Below are 24,626 nucleotides of genomic sequence, written 5' to 3' on the forward strand. Positions count from 1 at the left end.
AAGAAGCAGTGTGGTCTAGTGGCAAGAGCCCGGGCCTGGGATTCAGAGGATCTGGGCTCTAATCCTGGCTCTGCCACTTATCTGCTGTGTGTGACCTTGGGCAAGTCACTTCATTACTCTGCACCTCAGTTTCCTTATCTGTAAAATGGGGATTCGATACCTATTCTCCTTCTCAAAACTGTGAGCCCCATGTGGGGCAGGGACTATGTCCAATCTGATTAAATTGCCTCTACCCCAGTGCTAAGCCGTTAATAAATACCACATTATTCCACTCCCCAGTGCTTAGTAGAGTGCTCCGCATTCAATAAGCACTCAATAAATACCAACGTTTAAAGATTCCAGTGAACATTTTACCTGGGAATAAAGTTGTGATGTGTCGGGGTGAGCTAGGTCGGCCTTTCCCTGCCCAACCATAAGCTCCCACGCTCACACGGTATGGTGTGCCGGGTTTTAAATTCCCAATCGCCACTTCCTATCAGTGGGTAAAAAGAAAGACACAAAGAATTAGCAGGTCTTTTGTGCATTCCTGGGAAAGGGTATTCTCTGTCCTTATTTGGACAACTCTCCTACACGGGGATCGCTGAAGTTCTGTTTTTATATCTAAAGGGATGAAACAGTAGCAGGGAGAAGCAAATCAACAGGCTTCCAATTAAATTGCAGCAGAGGAATCTCCAAAACATCCCTGAACCCCTCTTCATCGGTATTTAGAAATTACCTTTGAGAGTTCTATGCAGTTTACATCATTTGGCTGCAGGTGGGACAGGTATACTCTTCCTTTGGGTGATGTGCTGCAAATTGAGATCCCTATCCCTTCATTAGGGTTAGTAAGTGCTCAGTACAGTGCTCTGCACACAGTAAGTGATCAATAAATACGATCGAATGAATTAGGCAACTGTAGTCCTCCGGGTGTTGGCACACAATAGGCACTTAACACATACCACAATTATTGGTTTACTATTAGATGCCCTTTACAGGGATGGAATGAAGGTTTTATTAGAGCACAGGTTGTGTCTTTGATCCCTTGCCTCGGTGAGCAAGAAAGAAATGTTTTATCGACACTCCCAGATGTATGGTGAAAAGATGGGTCCCTCTAGGTCCAAGAAAATACTTAGAATCAACTATCAAGGCACTTCTCTCCCTTTTGCAGTTCCAAACCACAAAATGCAGGGCTTGACTTTACCATTAACTAGCAGGTTAGGTTGGGGTCATCGTCATCAATGGTATTTATTTGGCACTGACTGCATGCAGAGCATTCTACTTAGCACTTGGGAGAGTACAATACAACATCTATTCATTCATTCAATAGTATTTATTGAGCACTTCCTATGTGCAGAGCACTGTACTAAGAGCTTGGAATGTACAAATCGGCAACAGAAAAGCAGCATGGCCTAATGGATAGAGCATGAGCTTGGGAGTCAGATTAAAACCTGGGTTTTAATCCTGGTTCCGCCGCTTGTCTGCTATGTGACATTGGACTAGACACTTCCCTTCTCTGTGCCTCAGTTCCCTCATCTGGAAAATGGGGATGAAGACTGTGAGTCCTCTGTGGGACAGGGACTGTGTCCAACCTTATTACCTTGTATCTACCCCAGCACTTAGCACAGTGCTTGGCCCATAGTAAGCTCTTAACAAATACCACAATTATTATAAACAGTACTAAAATCAGCACTTAGCACATTGGTCTGCACATAGTAAGTGCTTAATAGATACAAGGTCAGCCAGCAGACAAGTGGCGCAGCTGGGATCAGAACCCAGGTCCTTCTGACTCCCAGGGTCATGGCTCTCTCCTCTAGGCTCTGCTGCTTTACTGTGTGGCATATGTATGGCAGCTTAACAGATATTCAAAGAAGACCTGGATGCTTCAGGATTTTGGATGTCTTAGAAGAAAAGAGCAGCTAAGTCTTAAGACACTTACAAAGACTGCTTTGCTCTCCAGTTGACCCTGAGGAGAAAAATAGAGAATGCAGTCAGGAGGTAGAAACAGAACATTGGAATACATCCATTCACCCAGAGCACTACCATTCCTACCATTGACTGATTAATAAATACCACTAATTGATTTAGAAAGAAACACCACAAGTAAAAGACATGGTCTTTGCCCTCTAGAAGCCACCAGTCCAGTGGAGGAGACAGGCACACAAACTGTGTATGTACTGGGGAAACAAGAGGATAAGCTTGCCTTTTTCCCTCTGCTGCCTCTCCCTTCACCTCCCCTCAGCTAAGCCCCCTTTCCCCCCTTTCCCTCTGCTCCTCCCCCTCTCCCTTCCCCTCCCCTCAACACTGTGCTCATTTGCTCATGTGTATATATTTTTTTACTACCCTTTTTATTTTGTTAATGAGGTGTACATCCCCTTGATTCTATTTATCGCTATTGTTTTTGTCTGTTTCCCCCGATTAGACTGTAAGCCTGTCAATGGGCAGGGTTTGTCTCTATCTGTTGCCAAATTGTACATTCCAAGCGCTTAGTACAGTGCTCTGCACATAGTAAGTGCTCAATAAATACTACTGAATGAATGAATAAGCCTAGCTCTAACAAGAATATGGAAAAATTAAAATATAAGACAAGAACATAAATCAGTAGGTACACAAGTGACTCAGGGTAGCTATTGGAATAACGTGACCAAGGTGGGTGGGGTGGGACGGGAAATGTGGAAATTTGTTGAAGAAGACTTCTTGGGGAGGTGAGCTTTGAAGATGAGAGAGCTGTGGTCTGATGGATTTATACGGGGAAGGAGCCCCCCAGGCAGGGGAAGGGATATCAGTCATGGGTTGGAGGTGGACTTGAAAATGAGGTACAGTAAAAATTAATCAATCATATTTATTGAGAGCTCATCGTGTACAGAGCTCTGTACTAAGCACTTGGGAGAGTACGATATAACAGATACATTCCCCGTCTAAAGGGAGCTTACAGCTAGTTCCTTTTTTCTACTTGGCTAAAAGATATTGGATTGGGAACATTACAACAAGTAATTTTGTTGTACTCTACTCTCCCAAGCACTTATAACGGTATTCTTCCATAATAAGCACTCAGTAAATAACACTGGCTGATTGCCTTAAAAAAAAGGGCATTGACACTTCTCTCATTATAAATCCAAACCTAATCCTAATTGAAACACCTTAATTTACTCTCACTTCCAGTTGTAAACCTTATCCTGAACATTACCTCATCTCTAGACTGCAAGCTCACTGTGGGGAGGGAAAATGCCTGCGACCTGCTGTTACCTCAGTTGTACCGTATTCTCCCAAGCGCATGATACAAGTGGTCCGCACCTAGTAAGTGCTCAATAAATACCACTGATTGATTGATCCGAACCCTAGCACAGGCTCTAACCCCAGTTCTTTAACCCTTAATTTAGGCACAAAGAGAAAGGGAAAGAAAAGTGCATCAGAAGCATGGCCAGTCAGCACGATGAGGTGTGCAGTCATTCTAGAGATTAACACGATTACTTGGCCTGGATTTAGAGGATGGGTTAGTGTTAATAATAATGATAGTAACTGTGGTACTTGTGAAGTACTTACTGTGTGCTAAACGTCGTACTAAGTGGTGAGTGGATCCAGGCAAATCAGGTTAGACCCAGTCCCTGTCCCACATGGAGCTCACAGTCTCAATCCCCATTTTACAGATGAGGTAACTGAGACCCAGAGATGAGAAATGACTTCCCAAGGTCACACAGCAGACAGGTAGTGGAGTCAGGATTAGAACTCGAGAAGCAGCGTGGCTCAGTGGAAAGAGCCCGGGCTTGGGAGTCAGAGGTCATGGGTTCGAATCTCAGCTCTGCCACCTGTCAGCTGTGTGACTGTGGGTAAGTCACTTCACTTCTCTGTGCCTCAGTTCCCTCATCTGTAAAATGGGGATCAACTGTGAGTCTCACGTGGGACAAACTGATTACCCTGTATCTACCCCAGCGCTTAGAACAGTGCAATGCACGTAGGAAGCACTTAACAAATACCAACATCATTATTATTATTAACCCATGACCTTCTGACTTCCAGGCCTTTTCTTAGAGGGAGAAAGATGGGAGAGCTGGAAAACCCGCTAAGAGCAAAATGAAAAATTTACCCAATTGTCAGAAAGAAAAAGAGGGTGTAGAAAGAATGGAAAACAGACATGAGGGGAGGAGAAAGGGGGGACAGAGACAAAGAAAAAAGGGAGAAGATTAACCTTAAAAAATGCAGCCAAATGTATCATTCTCCCCACTATTGGGGCCCCGTTCTTGGAAGGATTTCCGTTTGCCAGTTTTCTTTGTCAGACTCTGTGCTCTGACCTCTGCTACTATTATGTACATTTGCTATTTGTGCCTGACCACCTTCCTCATTCATCTATGAGCTCCTTCAGAGCAAGGACAAAGTCTTGTACCTTTTTTATGGTATTTGTTAAGTGCTTACTATGTGCCAAGCACCGTACTAAGCTCGGTACAAGATCATCAGGGTGGACACAGCTCATGCCATGATTGATTGATTTTACAGATTTGAAAATTGAGGCACAAAGAAGTTGTGACTTTCCCACGGTCACCCAGCAGGCGAGCGGTAGAGTCGAAATAGAAGCCAGGTCCCGACTCCCAGGCCTGTGCTCTTTCCACTAGACCATGATAATAATAATGTTGGTATTTGTTGTGCTAAGCACTGTTCTAAGCACTGGGGTAGATGGAGGGTAATCAGCTGGTCCCACGTGGGGCTCACACTTTTTCCCCATTTTACAGGTAAGGTAACTGAGGCACAGAGAAGTTAAATAGTCACACAGCAAACGAGTGGTGGAGGCGGGATGATGCTTCTCAATTCTCAATAGAATATACTTTCATTCCTTCAATCGTATTTATTGAGCGCTTACTATGTGCAGGGCACTGTACTAAGTGCTTCTAGCGTATATTCCCAAGTGTACCCATTGCCACACTCTGCATATAGTATTCAAGTGTTGGTTTCCCCCACTGGTCACTTTTGTACTCTCCCAAGTGCTTAGTACAGTGCTGTGCATACAGTAGGTGCTCAATAAATTCCAGTGATTGATTGACAGGTGTCCAAAGCATCATTCTGGACACTATAGGCACTCATTAAATACTGATAATGATGATGATGGCAGCTTGGAGATTTAGGTGCATGTGTGTCTCTCTCTCTCACACACACACACACACACACACTCCCCTCCCCCGTAAGGATCAGGGACATTCAGGTTATTAAAGCCAATTCACAGTTCTCCATTTCCAAGCTCCCGACATATTAAGCTTTCACAGCATACATACTCTAACGGGCCAGGAGAATAATGTGACAAAATCTGATACTCACCATCTTGAGCGTGGCTTGGCTGATGGGCACATCGAGTGACAGATGATTTAGGAGTTTGTCCCCCCCAACCTCCGAGTAAAACACCTTGAGGAGACAAAGGTCACCAAGGTCAATTTCAAAACATACGCTTTCCTAACCCAAAACACAGACACCCCTTGGTTCTAGAAATTAACTTCTCCAGTTCACAAACAACAGAGACTAGTTTGCCACCTCAGTCAATGTAACATTCAAAAGACCACATTAACAAATAATAGCAAGTACAAGGTTCTGGGACATTATGCATTTTTCAGAATAATCATTCATTCATTCATTCAATAGTATTTATTGAGCGCTTACTACGTGCAGAGCACTGTACTAAGCGCTTGGAATGGACAAATCGGTAACAGATACAGTCTCTGCCCTTTGACGGGCTCACGGTCTAATCGGGGGAGACGGACAGACGAGAACGATGGCGATAAACAGAATCGAGGGGATGAATATCTCATTAAAACAATAGCAAATAAATAGAATCGAGGCGATGTACATTTCATTAACAAAATAAATAGGGTAATGAAAACATATACAGTTGACCAGACGAGTACGGCGCCGAGGGGATGGGAAGGGAGAGGGGGAGGAGCAGAGGGAGATGCGGGGAAAAGAGGGTTTAGCTGCGGAGAGGTGAAGGGGGGCGGTAAAGGGAGTAGAGGGAGAAGGGGAGCAAAGTCTGGGAAGGCCTCTTGGAGGAGGTGAGCTGTAAGTAGGGTTTTGAAGAGGCAATAATAATAATGATAATGTTGGTATTTGTTAAGCGCTTACTATGTGCAGAGCACTGTTCTAAGGGCTGGGGTATACAGGGTAATCAGGTTGTCCCACATGAGGCTCACAGTCTTAATCCCCATTTTACAGATGAGGTAACTGAGGCCCAGAGAAGTTAAGTGAAGTTGCCTACAGTCACACAGCTGACAAGTGCCAGAGGTGGGATTCGAACCCATGACTTCTGACCCCCAAGGCCGGGCTCTTTCCACTGAGCCACGCTGAATAAGCCATTACCCTCAAATGACCTCCTTAAGTGAGAAAGGGCCTAAACTGGGATTGTCAGAAGAGAAGTAAGGTGGGGTAGAAGCGGGAGTGCATACTCAAAATCCAGTACTTACCGTGTACCCAGTGATGACCTTCGCCTGATGCCTGGGCATTCGCCATTGAACTTGGAAAGCTGTACAGTTTAAGGCCTCCAGCAGAACATCCAGAGGAGGACTTGGTCTGTCTACATTAAAACAAAACGACATGGAGTTAGGAGCTGGAAATAGTGGATAAGGTAGTGATAGGAAGGCCTTCTTTCCCAGACCAGCTGCTACGCACCAGAAACCAGAGTGAAGATCTGGTTGGTCACGCAAACTTCAGCAGGATTAGGTCAAAGCTTCGTTAAGAACACTCAAAATTCGTTTCCATCAATAACGTCAGTATATATTGAGCGACTCCTGTCATCAGAGGAGGGTACCAGGCATGTTACATACGGAGCCTTGTATCAGGTGTTTAGGGAACATACCCAGCTTCGTCCTCAACTCCTCCCTCACTTTCAACTCTCATATTCAGCCCCTTGCCAAATCCTCTCGGTCTGTCCTCCAGGACATTTTCAGGACCTACCTCTTCTCCAATCAATCGATCAGTGGTATTTATTGAGTACTTACTATGTGCAGAGCCCTTTTCTAAGTGCTTAGGAACATGCAATACACCAAAAGGCCACCACAGTGGTCCGGGAACTTGCTATCTGTAAGTTCCCTCTAGACTGTAAGCTCACTGTGGGCAGGGAATGTGTCTGCTATACTGTTATATTGTACTCTCCCAAGCATTAGAACAGTGCTCTGCACACAGTAGATTGACTGACTATACCCCACCTTGACTACTGCATCAGTCTCCTTGCTGACCTCCATGCCTCCACTCTCTCCAGGCCATACTTCATTCTGTCGCCCTGATCATTTTTCTAAAACGTCATTCTGCACATACCTCCCTACTCCTCAGAAATACTAAACGGTTGCCCTCCCGCCCCGCATCAGCACCCGATTCTATGCCCTGCTCCATCCTAAAACAACCACGCGATGCCTTGACCATTGCTTTAGAGACCGGGGGTCAGTGCTCCCTGTCCTCCTCGGCAATCAGGAGTCAGAGACCACCCCTGCAGAGTATAAGTTGCCCCGGACATTAGCCTTCCCCGGGTGATTCCCCACACTCCAACTCACATAAACCCATCAGCCACCTCCAGCACTTACGTTCTTATTCATACCCGTCGTCAGCACATTGGCATACGTGTTGAGTCAACTGTACCATTCTATCATTTATCATAATTAATCTACCTGAAGGTATTTCTTGTCTCTCTCCTCAATAAGAGGGTAAACTCCTTGTGGGCAGAAAATGTCACTGTTTCATACTTCAGTGTAAATGGAATGGACATTTTACATTGAGCCAACAACACTAATGAGCACTGACCAGACAAAAGGCCTGAACCACAGACCCTGCCCTCAGGGAACTTTCAATCCGGGGTGTGGGGGCGGGGGGAAGACAGGCACTGAACCCTCATTTTATAGATGAGTACCAGAAAAGTGAAGTGAGTTGTCTAAGGTCACAAGTGGCAGAGCTAGGATTAAAACTCAGGTCCTCTGACTCCCAGGTTTTTTCCACTAGGCCAAGTTGCTTTCCTGTTGTCAGAAAAAAGTCCTCTAATTCTACCCAAAAATGCTTGGTGAAAATGATTTCTTGGGTGATTTGGGGACATGCAGTTAGATGGCTTCAAACCTTGCGTTCAAGCTTCTCCAGAGCTGCGCCAGAAGGAATTTAAGCTTGCTAAAAGGATTTACCAGTAATGAGGGTTGTTAAACACTAGCCTGGCTTACCCACAGAGGTTGAGAAAGCTCCTTAACAGGACGTCTGGGTAAACAAGTGAGCTTCTCCCCTGTCTCGGAAGATTTCAGAGGAAGAGCGACTTTTCTGTCCCTTCCACACCCTCCATCTTGCGTGAAGGCAGAGATCGTCAGGGAGATTCTCTCTCTCTCTCTGTCTCTCTCTCCTCTTCTCCTAACCTCTCTCCCCAAGCATGCCAGGCAAACTCTTGAAAGTCACTGGGGCCCACGGGCAGAAGTTGTGAAATCTGAATCGATCAACTGTATTTATTGAATGCTAACTGCATGCAAACCACTGTAAACCACACCCAATTCAGTCCACATAATAGGGCACAGAAGTGAACACTTTGCTTCAGCTGCAAATCATAAAAAATAATAATGATAATAATAATGCTGGTATTTGTTAAGCGCTTACTAAGTACAGAGGAGTGTTCTAAGCGCTGGGGTTGATACAGGGTCATCAGGTTGTCCCACGTGAGGCTCGCAGTCTCCATCCCCATTTTTACAGATGAGGTAACTGAGGCACAGAGAAGTGAAGTGACTTGCCCACAGTCACACAGCTGACAAGTGGCGGAGCTGGGATTCAAACCCATGACCTCTGGCTCCCAAGCCCGGGCTCTTTCCACTGAGCCACGCTGCTTCTCAGGAGCATGTTTATGTTTATGGCAGGTTAAAAAAAATACTTAATTCTTCCTTGACCTCTTCATCTACAGTCTAGCTGAAAGAGATCCTGCAGTGGAAGCTACGCTTACTAAGACCCAAATGAAATCATCTTTAAGCTTATTACTATTCACGTGGCCAACCTAGAAGAGACTCACCCCTGCCAGGGGTAGCTAGCCAATGTACACGATTTCTAGAGCTAAATACGAACGGATGTTTGACACTGAGCCACCACTGCTGAGCACAGGCCAAAGAATAAGTGCAAATCATAAACCTCACAAAACCGCTCCCCGAAAAGTAGGTGTTATAAGCATGAAATTCTCCTTCCATAAGGTGGAAACTGCATTTCGGCAAATGAGTCCAATTGCTTTGTGCTCTACGGGGAGATATTACCTGCCGAACCCTTTTTTCTTTGGAGATTCTTCTCAGGTCCTGTTGCTCCTGGATTTCCTAAGCATTTGGTTTTTATAGTGGAAGATTCTGAATAATCAAGTCAATCTCCTGCAATATATATACTTTTTAAAAATCAAATACTTCAACTCAGCTTTCTGAAATCGTTAAATCTCTCACGCAATACACTTTAAGTTTCAATTCATAAAAATATCTCAAAAACACGGAAAGAAAGAACTATCAACGTGGCAGAAATACATCCGCTAGCTGCCTAGTTATTAGATTTTCACAAAATGAACTGAATTACTCACTGGGTGAGAGGAAAGAAAACTCAGGACAACTCGAAATCATCAGGAAGTCCTGAGTAGAAAAAACATTACATCTTTTCATCTTCTAGAAGCTCATTCCAGCGATTATTGCTCAAGGAGCAATGAATGAGTAATGAAGCATCGCCCCAACACAGGTTTTTTTTCCAGAAAAGTAATGGATACAAGACAGCAGTTAAAACTTTTGACTTTTGAGACAGATGATGTTCTTTTCTGCATCCGGTGAATTTCAAAGAGCCTGAAAGGACACGGATGGGCTGTGGTGCTTTTTCATCTGGCTTCTTCTAGTGGAGCTCTTTTGGCCAACTTCCACTGCCTAAAGCCTATCGTTCACACTGTTCACTGGCCTACGAGTCCCTTCCCACCACTCTCAATCCGTCAGACCCCTGCCCTCCCCTCCTTCAAAGCCCTCCCGAAATTCCACTTCATTCAGGAAGCTGTCAATCAAAAATTCACACCACAACCCTCAAACCAACAGCTACTCTTAGTAGCACTTTTCTATTTATGCCCATCCTCAGCAATTACACACACACACACATGTGTGTGTATATATTTATATATATATTATTTGCATTTTCATCTGTGTGCGTGTGTGTGTCGTGGCTTAGTGGCAAGAGCACGGGCTAGGATGGCAGGCGATGGGGATTCTAGTCCCGGCTCTGCCACGTCTGCCGTGTGACCTTGGGCAAGCCAGTGAACTTCTCTGTGCCTCAGTTACCACATCTGTAAAATGAGGATGAAGACTACAAGCCCCATGTGGGACAACCTGATTACCTTGTATCTACCTCAATGTTTAGAACAGTGCTTGGCTGTTGTCCCGTTTGTTGCGCTTAACAAATACCATTATGTTACAGCTCACTTCTGCTATTTTGCCCTGATACAGTTGAATTATTTTTTTACCATGCCCTCAGGACTGCATCTGGAGAGTTTCCAGTACTCCATCAGTGTCGACTAGGGGAAAGACAGTCAAGCGGAGGTATACCCAATCCAGTCTTAGCTTGGGCAGGGGCTAGCGAGTGGAAGGCAATCTGCTATGAGTCAAAACCCACAGGGGCTGGGCAGCAGCAGCATTGGAGAGAATCAAGGGCGGAGACTCAAGTTTACCGCGTGGAAGAAGGCAATGGTAAACCACTTCCAGATTTTTAACCAAACCAACTCTACCAGAACGACTGCAGATGGAGTTGGGCCATTCTGGGAAAGAGACGTCCATGAAGTCACTGTGGGTAGAAGATGACTCCACAGCATAAGACAAGAACTCCTCTCACGCTCTGCAGTTACTTAAATTTGTGTCTGTCCCATTTAGATTGAGCGCTCTTTGAGGACAAGTAACAGTTGTTATGCTTCTGTTGTGGTCTCCCAAGTGTTTAATATGATGCTTCCCAATCAATAGGCACACATTTACAGAACCCAAACTGACTGATAGCAGCCCCTGCCCAGGGCCCTCTCTCTGATGAAATCTTCCCAGCTGAGGTCTGAATCACTAGCACTTTGAGGACTCTGTCCATCAGCAAGGTGTGGTGTATGATGGAGAACAGAATGCAATAGATATTACCGACCGCTATCAGCTTGGGGAAAATCTTCTCCACTCATGTGGGAGCCTCAGGACTTGGCCGTACTTTCCAAAAGACATCCGCAGCCCTAACCTAACACTGAGGAGACTATGGCATTTTAAGGTACTTAAGGGCTCCTCTTCTTCCATTTGCGTCAAACTCTTTCAAGCACATAATACAGTACCTCAAGAAGATCTGATAATAAGAATAATTGTAGTAAAGTTTGTTTGTTAAGTGCTTACTGTGTTCCAGGAGACTGTAAGCCCGTCAAAGGGCAGGGACCGTAACCGTTACCGATCTGTACACTCCGAGCCCTCAGTACAGTGCTCTGCCCATAGTAAGCGCTCAATAAATACTACTGAATGAATGAAAGTACTAAACACTGGGGAGGATGCAAGCAAATTGGGTTGCACAGAGTCACCATCCCACAACGGGCTCGCAGTCTTAATCCCCATTTTACAGATGAGGTAACTGAGGCACAGAGAAGGGAAGTGACTTGCCCAAAGTCACACAACAGACAAGTGGCAGATCTGGGATCAGACCCCAGGTCCTTCTGACTCTCAGGCCCATGCTTTATCCACTAGGCTAAGCTCTCTATCGAGAAGCATCGTGCCCGACCGTACAGAGCATGGGCCTATGAGTCAGAGGATTTGGGTCCTAATCCCAGCTTTACCACTTATCTCCTGTGTGACCTTGGGCAAGTCACTTCACTTCTCTGTGCCTCAGTTTCCTCATCTGTAAGACGGGGCTTCAAGGCCTGTTCTCCCTCTCGCCTTAGACTTTGAGGTCCTTGTGGGACAGTGACGGTACCTAACCTGATCATCTTATATCTACCCCAGTGCTTAGCACAGCACTAGGCATACAGTAAGTACTTAACGAATACCACAGTTCTCATTAGAGCGCCCTGTAGTAGGGCCCCTGTTCTGGGGCCCTAAAAAGCGTCGCAGCCTATCTCTGGTCATGTTATGTTTCAGATCTGTAGCATCTAGTGCTGTTTTTCCTTTGAACAGCTATAATGCCTTAACGTCAAATGTCATTAGCAAACACAGTGCTTTGGACTGAATGAGCTGCAGAGACAACTCTAATGATCACACAACAAACAGGTCATGGGAATTTCTCAAGCCAGAGTTCCGTTCGGGGCAGGCTCCAGCATCATTTCCAGAGCCACTAGATGGCATTTGAGTCCTCACATCAAAGGTTAAGCTGTTTCCCAGTTCCTAGGGGATGAAAGCTATCCCGTCCAGAATTCTGCATCCTTTCCAAAGTTTTCCATCGACATTATCCTGGAGTACATTCTTGCGTTTCCTCCCTCCTCTCTTCCCCAGTTTCCTTTCCAGGTTTGCCTCTTCCTCTATCATTTGCCAAGGAAGTCTTGTGCCTGTATTCTTCCTTTCGGCATTCCCCTCCACTGTCTTAGGTCATTCTGGTTTCCAAATAATTTCTCTCTCACGCTCCTGAGGTTGGTTTCAACCCTCTGTTAGCAGCAGCAAGTTCATCTTTCCATGTGCCATTCAACTGTCTACTCTGGCCAAACGCTCCAGGCCTGGTGGGTACCCGGGGCCAGGATCAAACTGCTGGCCCCTGGAAGGCAGGGAAAGATTTGCCAGCCCTTCCCGGTCTGTAAGATGTCATGACATTTGCTGGGTCCCATGCAATGGAATGTAACAACATCGCACATCCCCTGATTGGCGTTTGTGGGCTGGGAATGAGTCTGCTTATTCTTCCGTTGTACTCTCTCAACTGCTTAGTACAGTGCTATGCACACATTAAGCGCTCAATAAATACGATTGAATGAACTTTTTCTCTGGGGTGACCCTTGGCCCACTACCATCACTCCAGAGCCATGGAGTTCCTCTCCAGGGTCCCTTATTCCCTGCCCTCAAGGAGTGTACAGTTTAAAAAACCCTAAACCACCACTTGTTTAGCAACTTGGGGTAATTGTTTCTCAGATAGCCTAGATCAACTCTGTTTTAAGCAGACGGTTGTCAAATCTAAACCCCAAGTGGGAACAGTTCCTCTACATTGTTTGGGATTAGCCCAGTGGATAGAGCACAGGCCTGGGAGTCAGGAGGACCTCGGTTCTCATCCCGACTCTGCCTCTTGTCTGCTATGCGACCTTGGGCAAGTTAACGTCACTTCTCTGCGCCTCAGTTACCTCATCTGTAAAGTGGGGATTAAGACCGTGAGCCCGATGTGGGACAGAGACCGTGTCCAACCCGATTTGCATATTTCCACCTACTACTTAGTACAGTGCCTGGCACATAGTAAGCACTTAACAAATACCACGATGATTATTATTTGGGATTAGAAGCATGTAATTTAGGAAAATTGTGCTTGCAAACTAAGCCCTTAAAACTTCCCTCCCGCTCCATTCCTGTGTGAGGTGTACATTCGACAGCGTGCCAGGACTGCCATTTGATTGATAACTCCAGGGGCCTTCAATTTCAAGGGAAACCGTGGGAAGCAGCATGGCCTAGTGGGCAGACCTAGGGCCTGGGAGTCAGAGGATCTGGGTTCTAATCCCGGCTCTGCCGCTGGTCTGCTGTGTGACCTCGGGCAAGTCAATATGATCCCACGTGGGACATGGATAATAACTGAAGTATTCGTTAAGCAATTACTATGTGCCAAACGCTGTCATAAACACTGGGATAGATACAAGGTAAGCGGGTCGGACCCGGTCCCTGTCCCACACGCGGCTCACAGCCTTAATCCCCATTTTACAGATCAGGTAACTGATTAGTTTATATCTACCCCACCGCTTAGTTCAGTGACTAGCACATAAGGGCTAAACAAATACCAAAAAAGTTAGTTGCTCACTCTGAGATGCTGTTAATAATAACAATGATGATTAATAACTTTGGTGTTTGTTAAGCGCTGTACTAAATGCTGGACTAGATACAAATGATCAGCTCAGCCCTGGCCTGTCTCACATGGAGATGACAGTCCAAGTAAGAGAGAGAACAGATACTGACTCTTCTTTTTACAAATGAGGAAACGGATACAGAGACGTTAAATGACTTTCCCATCCAGCAAGCTAGTGACAGAGCCAGGATTAAAACACAAATTGTCTGACTTTCAGGTCCATACTCTATTAGGCCAAATCGTTTTATTCAATATCATTTACTGAGCGCTCACTATGTGCACGGCACTGAACTAAGCACTTGGAATATACAATTCGGCAACAGCTAAAGACGGCCCCTGCCCAATGACGGGCTCACACCTGTAAGCTCGTTGTGGGCAGGCAACACACCCACCGACTCTGGTGCATTACATTCGCCCAAGAATTTAGTACGGTGCTCTGCACGCGGTAAGAACTCAAATACCTTTGGTGGATTGATTACATTAGACCTTGACCTTATGTCAAGTCCTGTGGGCTCCATTCTGCCTTAATCCTTGTTGGCCTCTCTGCCATCTTCGACACAGCTGACCACTTCCCACCTCTGATTGAGGGGACTTGTAAAGGGAAGAGTGTGAGCAGTGGATCAGATACAAGGGAGTCAAGCCACTGATAGTGCTCAAGAATATCATATGCCCCTTTGCTAATTCAAAATCAACTGATGCCTTCACTCTTATCCTGCTACACAGCAGCCTAAACTGTCTCCTTGACTGTCTGCTGACAAACTCAATACTATCGATTGATTGATTAGCTTAAGTTACATAAGCTTTTTAACATTACATAATGATGTCATAAGGACATGCAAAGAGGTGGGGTTTTTTTTCCCAGAAATTCACAGAATCTAAATTGTGCTGCCAGCGGTGGGGCGGGAGATGCTCTGAATCCCCCTCTCACCCTCTCCCCTGCCACGGACAGGATCATTACATGACCCTCTCGGGTTCCAGTAAACATGGGTGGTACTTCTGATCTACGGGATGCAACCCTTGGAATTTAGGGGAAGGCAGGCTGGGGTTTCAAATTAAAAACACCGAAGGCGAAGGCATCCAATAAGTATCAATACTGAAGAGGGGGGCCAAGTATCTAACCACCAGACTGTCTGGTATAGAACTGGATGAACGGTCAGTCGCCCTAGCTCATAGTGACACACAGGTAAGATTAAGAAGTCTGGGAGGAGTGAAGAGTGTGAGCTGGGGCGTAACAGATGAAGAGCAGATCCATAAGGAGAAAGTCATTAATTAATCAATCCTATTTACTGATCACTTACTATGTACAGAGCACTGTTCTAAGTACTCCAGGAGAGTACAATATAACAGAGTTGGTTGACACGTTCCCTTCCTCCAGAGAGCTGACCGCCCACAGACCTTAAACTATTTTATATAAAGCCTTACCTCTGATTAGATAGTCTCTGCAAATACCACCTATTAAGCAAGGCAAGAGTGGTTCTTATTCAAAAAGGAGGGGAAAAAATGGCTTTGATAATTATAGGCAGGTTGGCTAAATCTGAACAGATTCCAGGACAATCAATTTGCAATCATCTGGAGGAGCACAAGTGACTAGGTAGCAATCGACAGGGGTTTGAAGAGCAAATCATGGCAACCCAATTTCATTTCTATGACAGAGGGACCAGGCACAATTTTATGTTGACAAGAAGGCAATAGAGGCTGTAGATGTGAACTCATTTGTTTCTACCTTCATGATGTTCTTACCAACACATGAACATCTGGTCTGAATCTCTACTCTACTAAGAGTGTCTGGGATAAAAAAAATATATCTATAGATTTTCTGTGCTCCCCTGAGAAATTTCCATTCGAGACTTTCTTGGACATACTCTTTAATCTAGTTTACAAAATGCAGCTTGTTTCATTTTGATGTCTTGTTTTCATTTTTGGATTTAAGCAGAAGGGACAAAGCCATTCTTCAAACAAACTCTACACAATTCAAGAACAAAGGGACTGCCTGTGAAATTAAAAGCCAACTAATTTGAAGCAGATCAAAGTGAATCACTTTTTTGCCCCCTCAACATAAAGGATTTGAAGGATTCCCTGTGTCAGGCTATTTCTTTTTTCCAGGATTAGGCAGGAAGGTGACTAAAAATACCATCTGGTTTAGTTGGGCTATCTATCCTTTTTCTCAGGGACATCAAATCATCTTCATCATTTGCAGTCAGAAACAATGTTCCCCTCTAGAGTATCCCCAACTGACTGGATACATTTATAAGGTTTTCCTTTCCTCGGGAGCATTTCAAGGATGGCCCGGATGAGCGAGAAACATAGTTCCTTCCACCGTTTCACTTTTTTATGGTATAGCTATTGCTATGTGTAAAACTCTGCTCTAAGCACTGGGGTAGGTACGTTAAGTCAGTCAGTCCTGTCCCACACGGGGCTGACAGTCTAAGTAGGAAAGAGAACAGGTAACCCCATTTTACAGTTGAGGAAACTGAGGTACAGCAAAGTAAAGTGACTTTTCCAAGATGACTTATCAAGCAATCAGCAGAGCCAGGACTAGAACCCAGGTCCTCCTGACTCCCAGGTCTGTGCTCTCTCCACGAGAAATGGGGGGGGGGGGGGGTTGACACTCTAACTGCACAAACATTTCTCTTGGAATAGATTTATTGCATTTCAAGTGCTTAGCACAGTGCTCTGCATGTAGTAAGCACTCAAAAAATACTAGCGAATGAATATAATAATTACGTCATTTGGTAAGTGCTACGTGTCAAGTCCCGTTCTAAGTGCTGGAAGGTGAAGGAGAGAGGAGGGGTTGGATATGGAGAGTTTGAAGTTCAATCTATCCACATCATCGTTTTCTAACTATGGATTCCGACCTGGACATAAGCTTCAGCCACTTTCTTACCGTTTGCTTTTTTGATCGGCGAAGCAAAAGGTGCAGTGGAAAGAGCCTGGGCTTCGGAGTCAGAGGTCATGAGTTCGACTCCCTGCTCTGCCACTTGTCAGCTGTGTGACCGTGGGCAAGTCACTTAACTTCTCTGTGCCTCAGTTCCCTCATCTGCAAAATGGGGATTAAAAGTGTGTGAGCCCCACGTGGGACAACATGATCACCCTGTATCTCCCCCAGCGCTTAGAACAGTGCTCGGCCCCTAGTAAGCGCTTAACAAATACCAACATTATTATTATTATCAAAGGTCTTGGGTGCTAAACAAGCATGGTTTTATGGGGTCTCTCGCCAAGCCAGCTTTGTTGGGAACTAATTACATTCTACTACATTACGTTGAGAAGCAGCCTGGCATAGTGGAAAGAACGCGGGCTTAGAGTCAGAGGATGTGGGTTCTAATCCCGGCTCCGCCACTCGTCCACTGTGACACCTTGGGCAAGCCACTTAACTTCTCTGTGCCTCAGTTACTTCATTTGTAAAATGGGGATTAAAACTGTGATCCCCAAGTGGGATAAACTGTTTATCTTGTATCTTCCCCAGCACTTGGAACAGTGCTTGGCACATAGTAAGTTCTTAATATATACCCTTATTATTATTCAATCCACTTAAATTCTCCAAGACTCATTTGAATGGGACAAAATTTCCTCCGTTCATTTCTATTCCTGGGGAAAAAACAAGGCAGTGTGGTCTAGTAGAAGCAGCATGGGATTATAAATCAAGAGATCCAGGTTCTAGTCCCACCTCTCTCCTCAACCGACTATAGGACTATGACTTGGAGCAAGCTAAAACCTCAGTTTCCTCATCTATAAAATGGGGATAATCATACCGGCCTCTCTCTTCCTCACAGGGGCAGAGAGGACCAAATAAAATAATTCATATGTTTTTTTTTTAACCTACAAACACGAGGCTTTTTTTCATCATTATAACAACTGGGTATATCCTCCAAGTGAAATCTTAAAAGTGAACTGGAGCAAGTGGTTAAATAGCCCTATACTCCGAGGCAACGGAAGTGGAAACAGGGGGCGTGGGATGGAACGAGAAGCAGAGAGGGAGAAGGCAGCTGACAGGACCACATTTATAAGGTTTTCATTTCCTCCAAAGCATATTAAGGAGGCCCCAGATGAGAATGAAAACATAGTTCCTTCTACCATTTTGCTTTTTTATGACATTTGTGCTGTGGGGCGGGGAGGTGGGTAGAGCAGAGGGAGAGAGTCAGGGTGACGGGGAGGGGGACTCTGTCTTAGTCACCAGATGACCTCTGAGCTCCTTTTCGCTTCCCATCATTGCCCTCTCGGCAGCCTCCTTCTTTAGAAATGCATCGGCGCCATCAACGAGTCAGAGCTATTCGGCCTTCTGCCTTGCAAGACCGTTCCTCAAGCTCGGGGGCCTGCAGGAAATCACAGCAGAGAGCCCCGGGTCCTCTGTCCCATCCAGGAGTAGATGTGGGGTTCAAAGGAGGTAGCCTAGTGGAAAGAGCAAGGGCCCTGAGAGTCGGAGGACCGGGGCTTTAATTCTGGCTCTGCCAGTTGCTTGCTGTGTGACCTCGGGCTTTTCTCTGTGTCTCAGTTTTCTCAACTGTAACATGAGGATGTAATACCTCGACTCCCTCCTACTTCGACTGTGAACCCTACATGGGACAGGGATAGGGTCCAACATGAATATCTTGTATCTATCTCGGCACCCAAAACACTGCTTAGAACAGTTAGAACACTTCAAGAAAATCAGCATGGACTTGTGGATAGGGCATGGGCTTGGGAATTAAGAAGACCTGGGCTCTAATCTCAGCTCCACCACTTGTCTGCTGGGTGATCTCGGGCAAGTCATTTCGCTTTTCTGTGCCGCAGTTACTGCGTCTAAAAAATGGGGGATTGACTGTGAGCCCTGTGTGGGACAGGGACTCTGTCCAACCCCGTTACCTTGTATCTACCCCAGTGCTTAAATCAGAGCCTGCCATATAGTAAGCACTTTAAAAATATTATTAAAAAAAAGAAAGAGAGAGAGCGAGAGAGTGTGAGAGAGCGAGAGCGAGAGAATCCATCACACAATGTGCCGAGGGGATGTCCAGCAGACAGGGAGAATGGCTTGTGGCCAGCTACCCAGCCAGGCATTCTCAACTTCGACCATGAGCTTTTTTTTTTAAAAAAAAAAGGTATTTGTTAAGCACTTACTATGCATTATACACTGTTCTAAGTGCTGGGATAGGTACAAGTTAATTAGGTTGGACACGGCCCCCATCCCACACGAGGATCGGTTTAAGTAGGAGGGAGAACAGGTGTTTCCATTTTACAGTTGGGTGAACTGAGGCACAGAGCAGTCCGGTGACTTGCCCAAGTTCACATAATAAGCAATTGGCAGAGCCCGAATTTGAATCCAGGTCCTCCCGACTCCCAGGCCTGTGCTCTCTCTACTAGGCTCTGCTCCTTCTCCTGTTCTTCAAGTAGAGAACCTTGGAGGAATTCTCCGGCCCTGGTCGTCCTCAGGGGTTTGACGATGGGTTAAATTCCAAGATTAGGATAAGAATAGGGAGGCAACCATCCAATTCAGAAGGTTATATAGCGATCACAGATGCAACTGCGAATCAGTAGGATTTACTGAACACCTACTGTTCACAGAGCGGCATCCTTGTCTTACGCTATCGGGTCGTCTCCAACCCACAGCGATGCCACGGACGCATCTGTCCCAGAACGCCCCACCTCCATCTGCAATCCTTCCGGTAGTGTTCTGAACTTTAGTCTCTACCCTCGACACTCTCCCATGCCGCTGCTGCCCAGTGTGGGTGAGCTTTGACTTGTAGCGGATTGCCTTCCACTGGCTAGTCACCGGCCAAGCTAGGAATGGAACGGATAGGCCTCTGCTCGACTCTCCCTGCAGTAGTCGAGACTGGTAGAGAAGTGGAAACTCTCCAGGTGTGATCCTGAGAGGGGACAGAGCTCCACACCAATCACCTAACTTCTCTGTGCCTCAGTTTTTTCACCTGTTAGATGGGGACTAAGACTCCGCGCCCCACGTGGGACAGGGACCGTGTCCAATCCGATTAGCTTGTATCTCCCCTAGCTCTTCCCCTCTCAGGGTCGCACTTGGAGAGTTTCCAGTTCTCTACCGGTCTCAGCTATGGGAGGGAGAGTCAAGCAGAGGCCTAACCAATCTATTCTTACCTTGGGCAGGGGCTAGTGATTGCAAGGTAATCTGATAAAAGTCAAAACTTTTAGAGAAGCAGCGTGGCTCAGTGGAAAGAGCCCGAGGTCATGGTTTCGAATCCCTGCTCTGCCACCCTGTGTGACTGCGGGCAAGTCGCTTCACTTTTCTGGGCCTCGGTTTCCTCATCTGTAAAATGGGGATTAAGACTGTGAGCCTCACGTGGGACAACCTGATTTCCCTGTATCTACCCCAGCGCTTAGAACAGTGCTCTGCACATAGCAAGCACTTAACAAATACCAACCTTATTTTTTCGATTAGACCGTAAGCCCGTCAATGGGCAGGGACCGTCTCTATCTGTTGCCGATTTGTACATTCCAAGCGCTTAGTAAAGTGCTCTGCACATAGTGAGCGCTCAATAAATACTATTGAATCAAAACTCACCCGTGCTGGGCAGCAGCGGCACGGAACAGAGTCGAGGGCAGAGACTCGAGTTTACTGCACGGAAGGCGGCAACGGTAAACCACTTCCATATTTTTACCAAGAAAACTCTACGGATCCACTACCGGAACGAGTGCAGATGGAGGGGGCTGGTTCTGGGAGAGAGGTGCCCGTGGGGTCACTACGGGTTGGAAACGACTCGACGGCATATGACAAGACCGGACCCTAGCGCTTAGTACGGTGCCTGATACGTAGTGATTAAATTCAACAGTTGTTATTATTAATGTGTGCAGAACTCTATATAAGATGTCTACTGAATACAGAGATGACACTAAACACTTGAGAGAGTACAGTCATCGTATTCATTGAGCGCTTGCTATGTGCAGAGCACTGTACTAAAGGCTTGGGAGGGTACAACAGAATTAGTAGACCCATTCCCTGCCCATAACAAATGTACAGTCTAGAGAATAATACAATGATAATAAGAATAAAATAGAAGCAAGAGACATGGTGGCTGCTCTCCATGAGTTTACAATCTAACTCTAAACTGTGAGCTCACTGTGGGCAGGGAATATGTCTAATGTTGTATTGTGCTCTCCCAGGTGCTGAGTACAGAGCGTTCAATAAATCCGATTAATAATAATTAATAATAACTGAGTTTGAGTCTGATTTTCAGTCCAAGGTTTACCTAAGGGCACCACAGTGCCCTTACGCGGAAAGAGCCCGGGCTTGGGAGTCAGAGGTCATGGGTTCGAATCCCAGCTCGGCCACTTGTCAGCTGTGTGACTGTGGGCAAATCACTTAACTTCTCTGTGCCTCAGTTACCTCATCTGTCAAATGGGGGTTAAGACTGGGAGCCTCACGTGGGACCACCTGATTCCCCTGTATCTACCCCAGCGCTTAGAACAGTGTTCTGCACATAGTAAGCGCTTAACAAATACCAACATTATTAAAATGGGGATTAAAACCGTGAGCCCCACATGGGACAACCTGATCACCTTGTATCCCCCTAGCGCTCAGAACATTATTATTATTAATCCCAGCGATGGAGTCTCCCAACAGAGACAGTGGATGAACCTCGGCTCTGAGACGTCAGGCCCAAGAACATGGGCTGAGGAACTGATTATAGTGCTAATGGCTTGCCCGGTGTCACTTGCACTCTCTCATCCTAGCCGGCCGTGTGTCTACCAGAAGAAGGCGTGTCAAGACCGAGTAGACGGGCAGCATGGCTTAGTGGACAGAGCATGGGCTTGGGAGTCAGAAGGAGGTGGGTTCTAATCCTGGCTCTGCCACTCATCTGCCGCGTGACCCTGGGCAAGTCACTTCAAACTTCTCTGACCTTCAGTTACTTCATCTGTATAATAGGGATTAAAACTGTGAGCTCCATTCGGGACAGGGGCTGTGTCCAACCTGATTAGCTTGTATTTACCCCAGCACTTAGTACAGTACTTGCCACATAGTAAGCGCTTAATAACATTAAAAAAAAGATGCGGATCATTGTGAAGTACATGTGCCATCTCTTGGTCTACTGTTTCAAAATACAGTGCTCTTTCCCTAGGACCAACAAGGAGCTAATATCTAGCAGGGAAACATTATTATTATTATTATTATTATATTTGTTAAGCACTAAGTTCCAAGCACTGTTGTAAGCACTGGGAAAGATACAAGTTAATCAGGTTGGACACAGTTCCTGTCCCACCTGGGGCTCACAGTCTAAATAAGAGGGAAAAGGATTAATTCTCATTTTACAGATGAGGTAACTGAGGCACAGAGTTGAATGACTTGTACAAAGTCACACAGCAGACGTGGCAGACCCAGGATTATAATTTAGGTTCTCTGACTTCCGAGCCCACGGTCTTTCCACTGGGCCAACCTACTTCCAGTCCAGAAGTTTTTCTCATCTATAAATTATCAACGCTTCCCTCCTGCTCTTTGTCTAAGCTATTCCAAGTAGTCCTCACCCTGTTTGGAATGTGCAACTTTATAGACAGTTCCCTTAAACCAGTCCAGCTCTCAAACCTATGCTCCAAGCAGTGTGGCCTAATGGATACGGCACAGGCCCGGGAGTCAGAAGGACCTGGGTTCTAATCTCGGCTCTGCCACTTGTCTGCTTTGCGACCTTCGGCAAGTCACTTCACTTCTCTGGGCCTCTGTTACCCCATCTGTCAAATGGGGATTACGACGTGAGCCCTATGTGGGACAGGGAACTTGTATCTGCCCCACTCCTTAGTAGAGTGGCTTGGTGGATAGAGAACGGGACTGGGAGTCAGAGGCCGTGAATCCTGTTCCAGGCTTTGCCACTTGTCTGCTGTGTGACATTGGGCAAATCGCTTCACTTCTCTGGGCCTCAGTTACTTCATCTGTAAAATGGGGAACAAGTCTCTGAGCCCCATCTGGGACAGGGACTGTGTCCAACCCGATTTGCTCGTATCCACTCCGGCTCTGAGGACGGTGCCTGGCACTTGGTAAAGCACTTAAAAAATACCATTATTATGAGAAGCAGCATGGGTTAGTAGAAAGAGCCCGGGCTTGGGAGTCAGAGGACATGGATTCTAAGCCCCACTCTGCCACTTGTCTGCTGTGTGACCTTGGGCAAGCCACTTAACTTCTCTGTGCCTCAGTTCCCTCATCTGTAAAATGGGGATGACGCCTGTGAGCCCCACGTGGAACAACCTGATTACCTTGTATCTACCCCAGCACTTAGAACAGTTCTTGGCACAGAGTAAGCGCTTAAGAAATTCCATCGGTACTATTATTGAGAAGCTGCATGGCATAGTGAATACAGCACGGTACGGGGAGTCAGAAGGTCATGGGTCCTAATGCAGGCTCTGCCACTTGTCTCTGTGACCTCAGACAAGTCATTTCACTTCTCTGGGCCTCAGTTATCTCATCTGCAAAATGGGGATTGAGACTCTGAGCCCCACGGGGGACAGGGACTGTGTCCAACCTACCTTGTATCTACCCCAGTGCTTGGGACAGTGTCTGGCACGTAGTAAATGCTTAACAAATAACACCATTATTATTTGTATTACAGTGTCTGGCACACAGTTGGTACTTAAATACCACAATTATCATCATCATCATCGCTGTGCTAATGCCAGGGTAGATGCAAGGCAGGAGAAAATCAGGTCAGACAGCCCCTGTGCTATAAAGGGTTCACTGTTTACTAGTTCCCAGATTGAGCCCCACTTTTCTTCATCTCCCACTCCCTTCTGTGGCGCCCTGACTTGCTCCCTTTGCTCTTTCCCCCTCCCAGCCCCACGGCACTGATGTACATATCTGTCATTTTATTTATCTGTATCGATGTCTGTCTCCCCTACTCTGGACTGTAAGCCTGTTGTGAACAGGGAATGTGATTGTTTTTTGCTGCATTGTACTTTCCCGTACAGCGCTCTTCACACGGCAAGCACTCAGTAAATAGGATCGAATGAAAGGAAGGGAAAGCAGAACCTCATCCCCTCTTCACCGAGGGGGAAACTTTCCTTCGTTCATTCAATCTTATTTACTGAATGCTCCGTGCAGAGGACTGTACTAAACGCTTGGAAAGTGCAATACAGGAACAGAGAGAGAGACGATCCTTGCCCACAGCAGGTTTTCAGCCTAGAGGGCTAAAGGGCTGTAGAACACAGGTCCACACAGAGGCTCCGCTATGTCCATCGGGAGAGAGGCTACTTGGGATCCGGGCTGTGAAGAGACTGTTTTATCATTTTCATCTTAATCAGAAGGTGAAACACCTCAAACACTGTGACACGGCGAGATCTGATGACTTGCCCACGGTTTTACAGCAGGCCGGGGCGGAGCTGGGATTAGAACTGGGTCTCTTGAGTTCCAATTGCATGCTCTCTCTACTAGGCCACACTGCCCCCAGGTACACAATCTTCAGAGATTCTTTACTGAAAGCCAGATTCAAGACCTGGGGCCACCCTTTAAGGATGAAGATGGAAGCAGCATGACCTAGTGGATACAGTACAGACCTGGGAGTCAGAGGGCCTGGGTTCTAAATTTGGCTTTGCTACTTACCTGCTGTGTGACCTTGGGCAAGTCCCTGCACTTCTCCACACCTCAGTTACCTCATCTGTAAAATGAGGATTCAGACTGGGAGCCCCAGATGAAACAGGGACCGTACCTGATTACCTTGTATCTACCTCAGTGTTTAAGAACACTGCTTGCCACATACTAAGTACTT

The 24,626-nt window shown here is 46.1% G+C and overlaps 1 protein-coding gene across 1 annotated transcript in view; it reads right to left on the minus strand.

Annotated features, from left to right (window-relative positions):
- The window catches only part of EGFLAM (EGF like, fibronectin type III and laminin G domains), a 135,590-nt gene that overhangs the window by 89,835 nt on the left and 21,129 nt on the right, over window positions 1-24,626 (minus strand). Inside the window, exons 2-5 of the mRNA XM_029061258.1 lie at window positions 6,414-6,523; window positions 5,281-5,364; window positions 1,916-1,942; window positions 355-472 (exon numbers count right to left, since the gene is read on the minus strand). Of these exons, the coding sequence (XP_028917091.1) occupies window positions 355-472; window positions 1,916-1,942; window positions 5,281-5,364; window positions 6,414-6,523 (339 nt within the window). The remainder of the gene's footprint in view (window positions 1-354; window positions 473-1,915; window positions 1,943-5,280; window positions 5,365-6,413; window positions 6,524-24,626) is intronic.

Source organism: Ornithorhynchus anatinus, chromosome 3, assembly GCF_004115215.2.
Source record: "Ornithorhynchus anatinus isolate Pmale09 chromosome 3, mOrnAna1.pri.v4, whole genome shotgun sequence".
NCBI lineage: Eukaryota > Metazoa > Chordata > Mammalia > Monotremata > Ornithorhynchidae > Ornithorhynchus > Ornithorhynchus anatinus.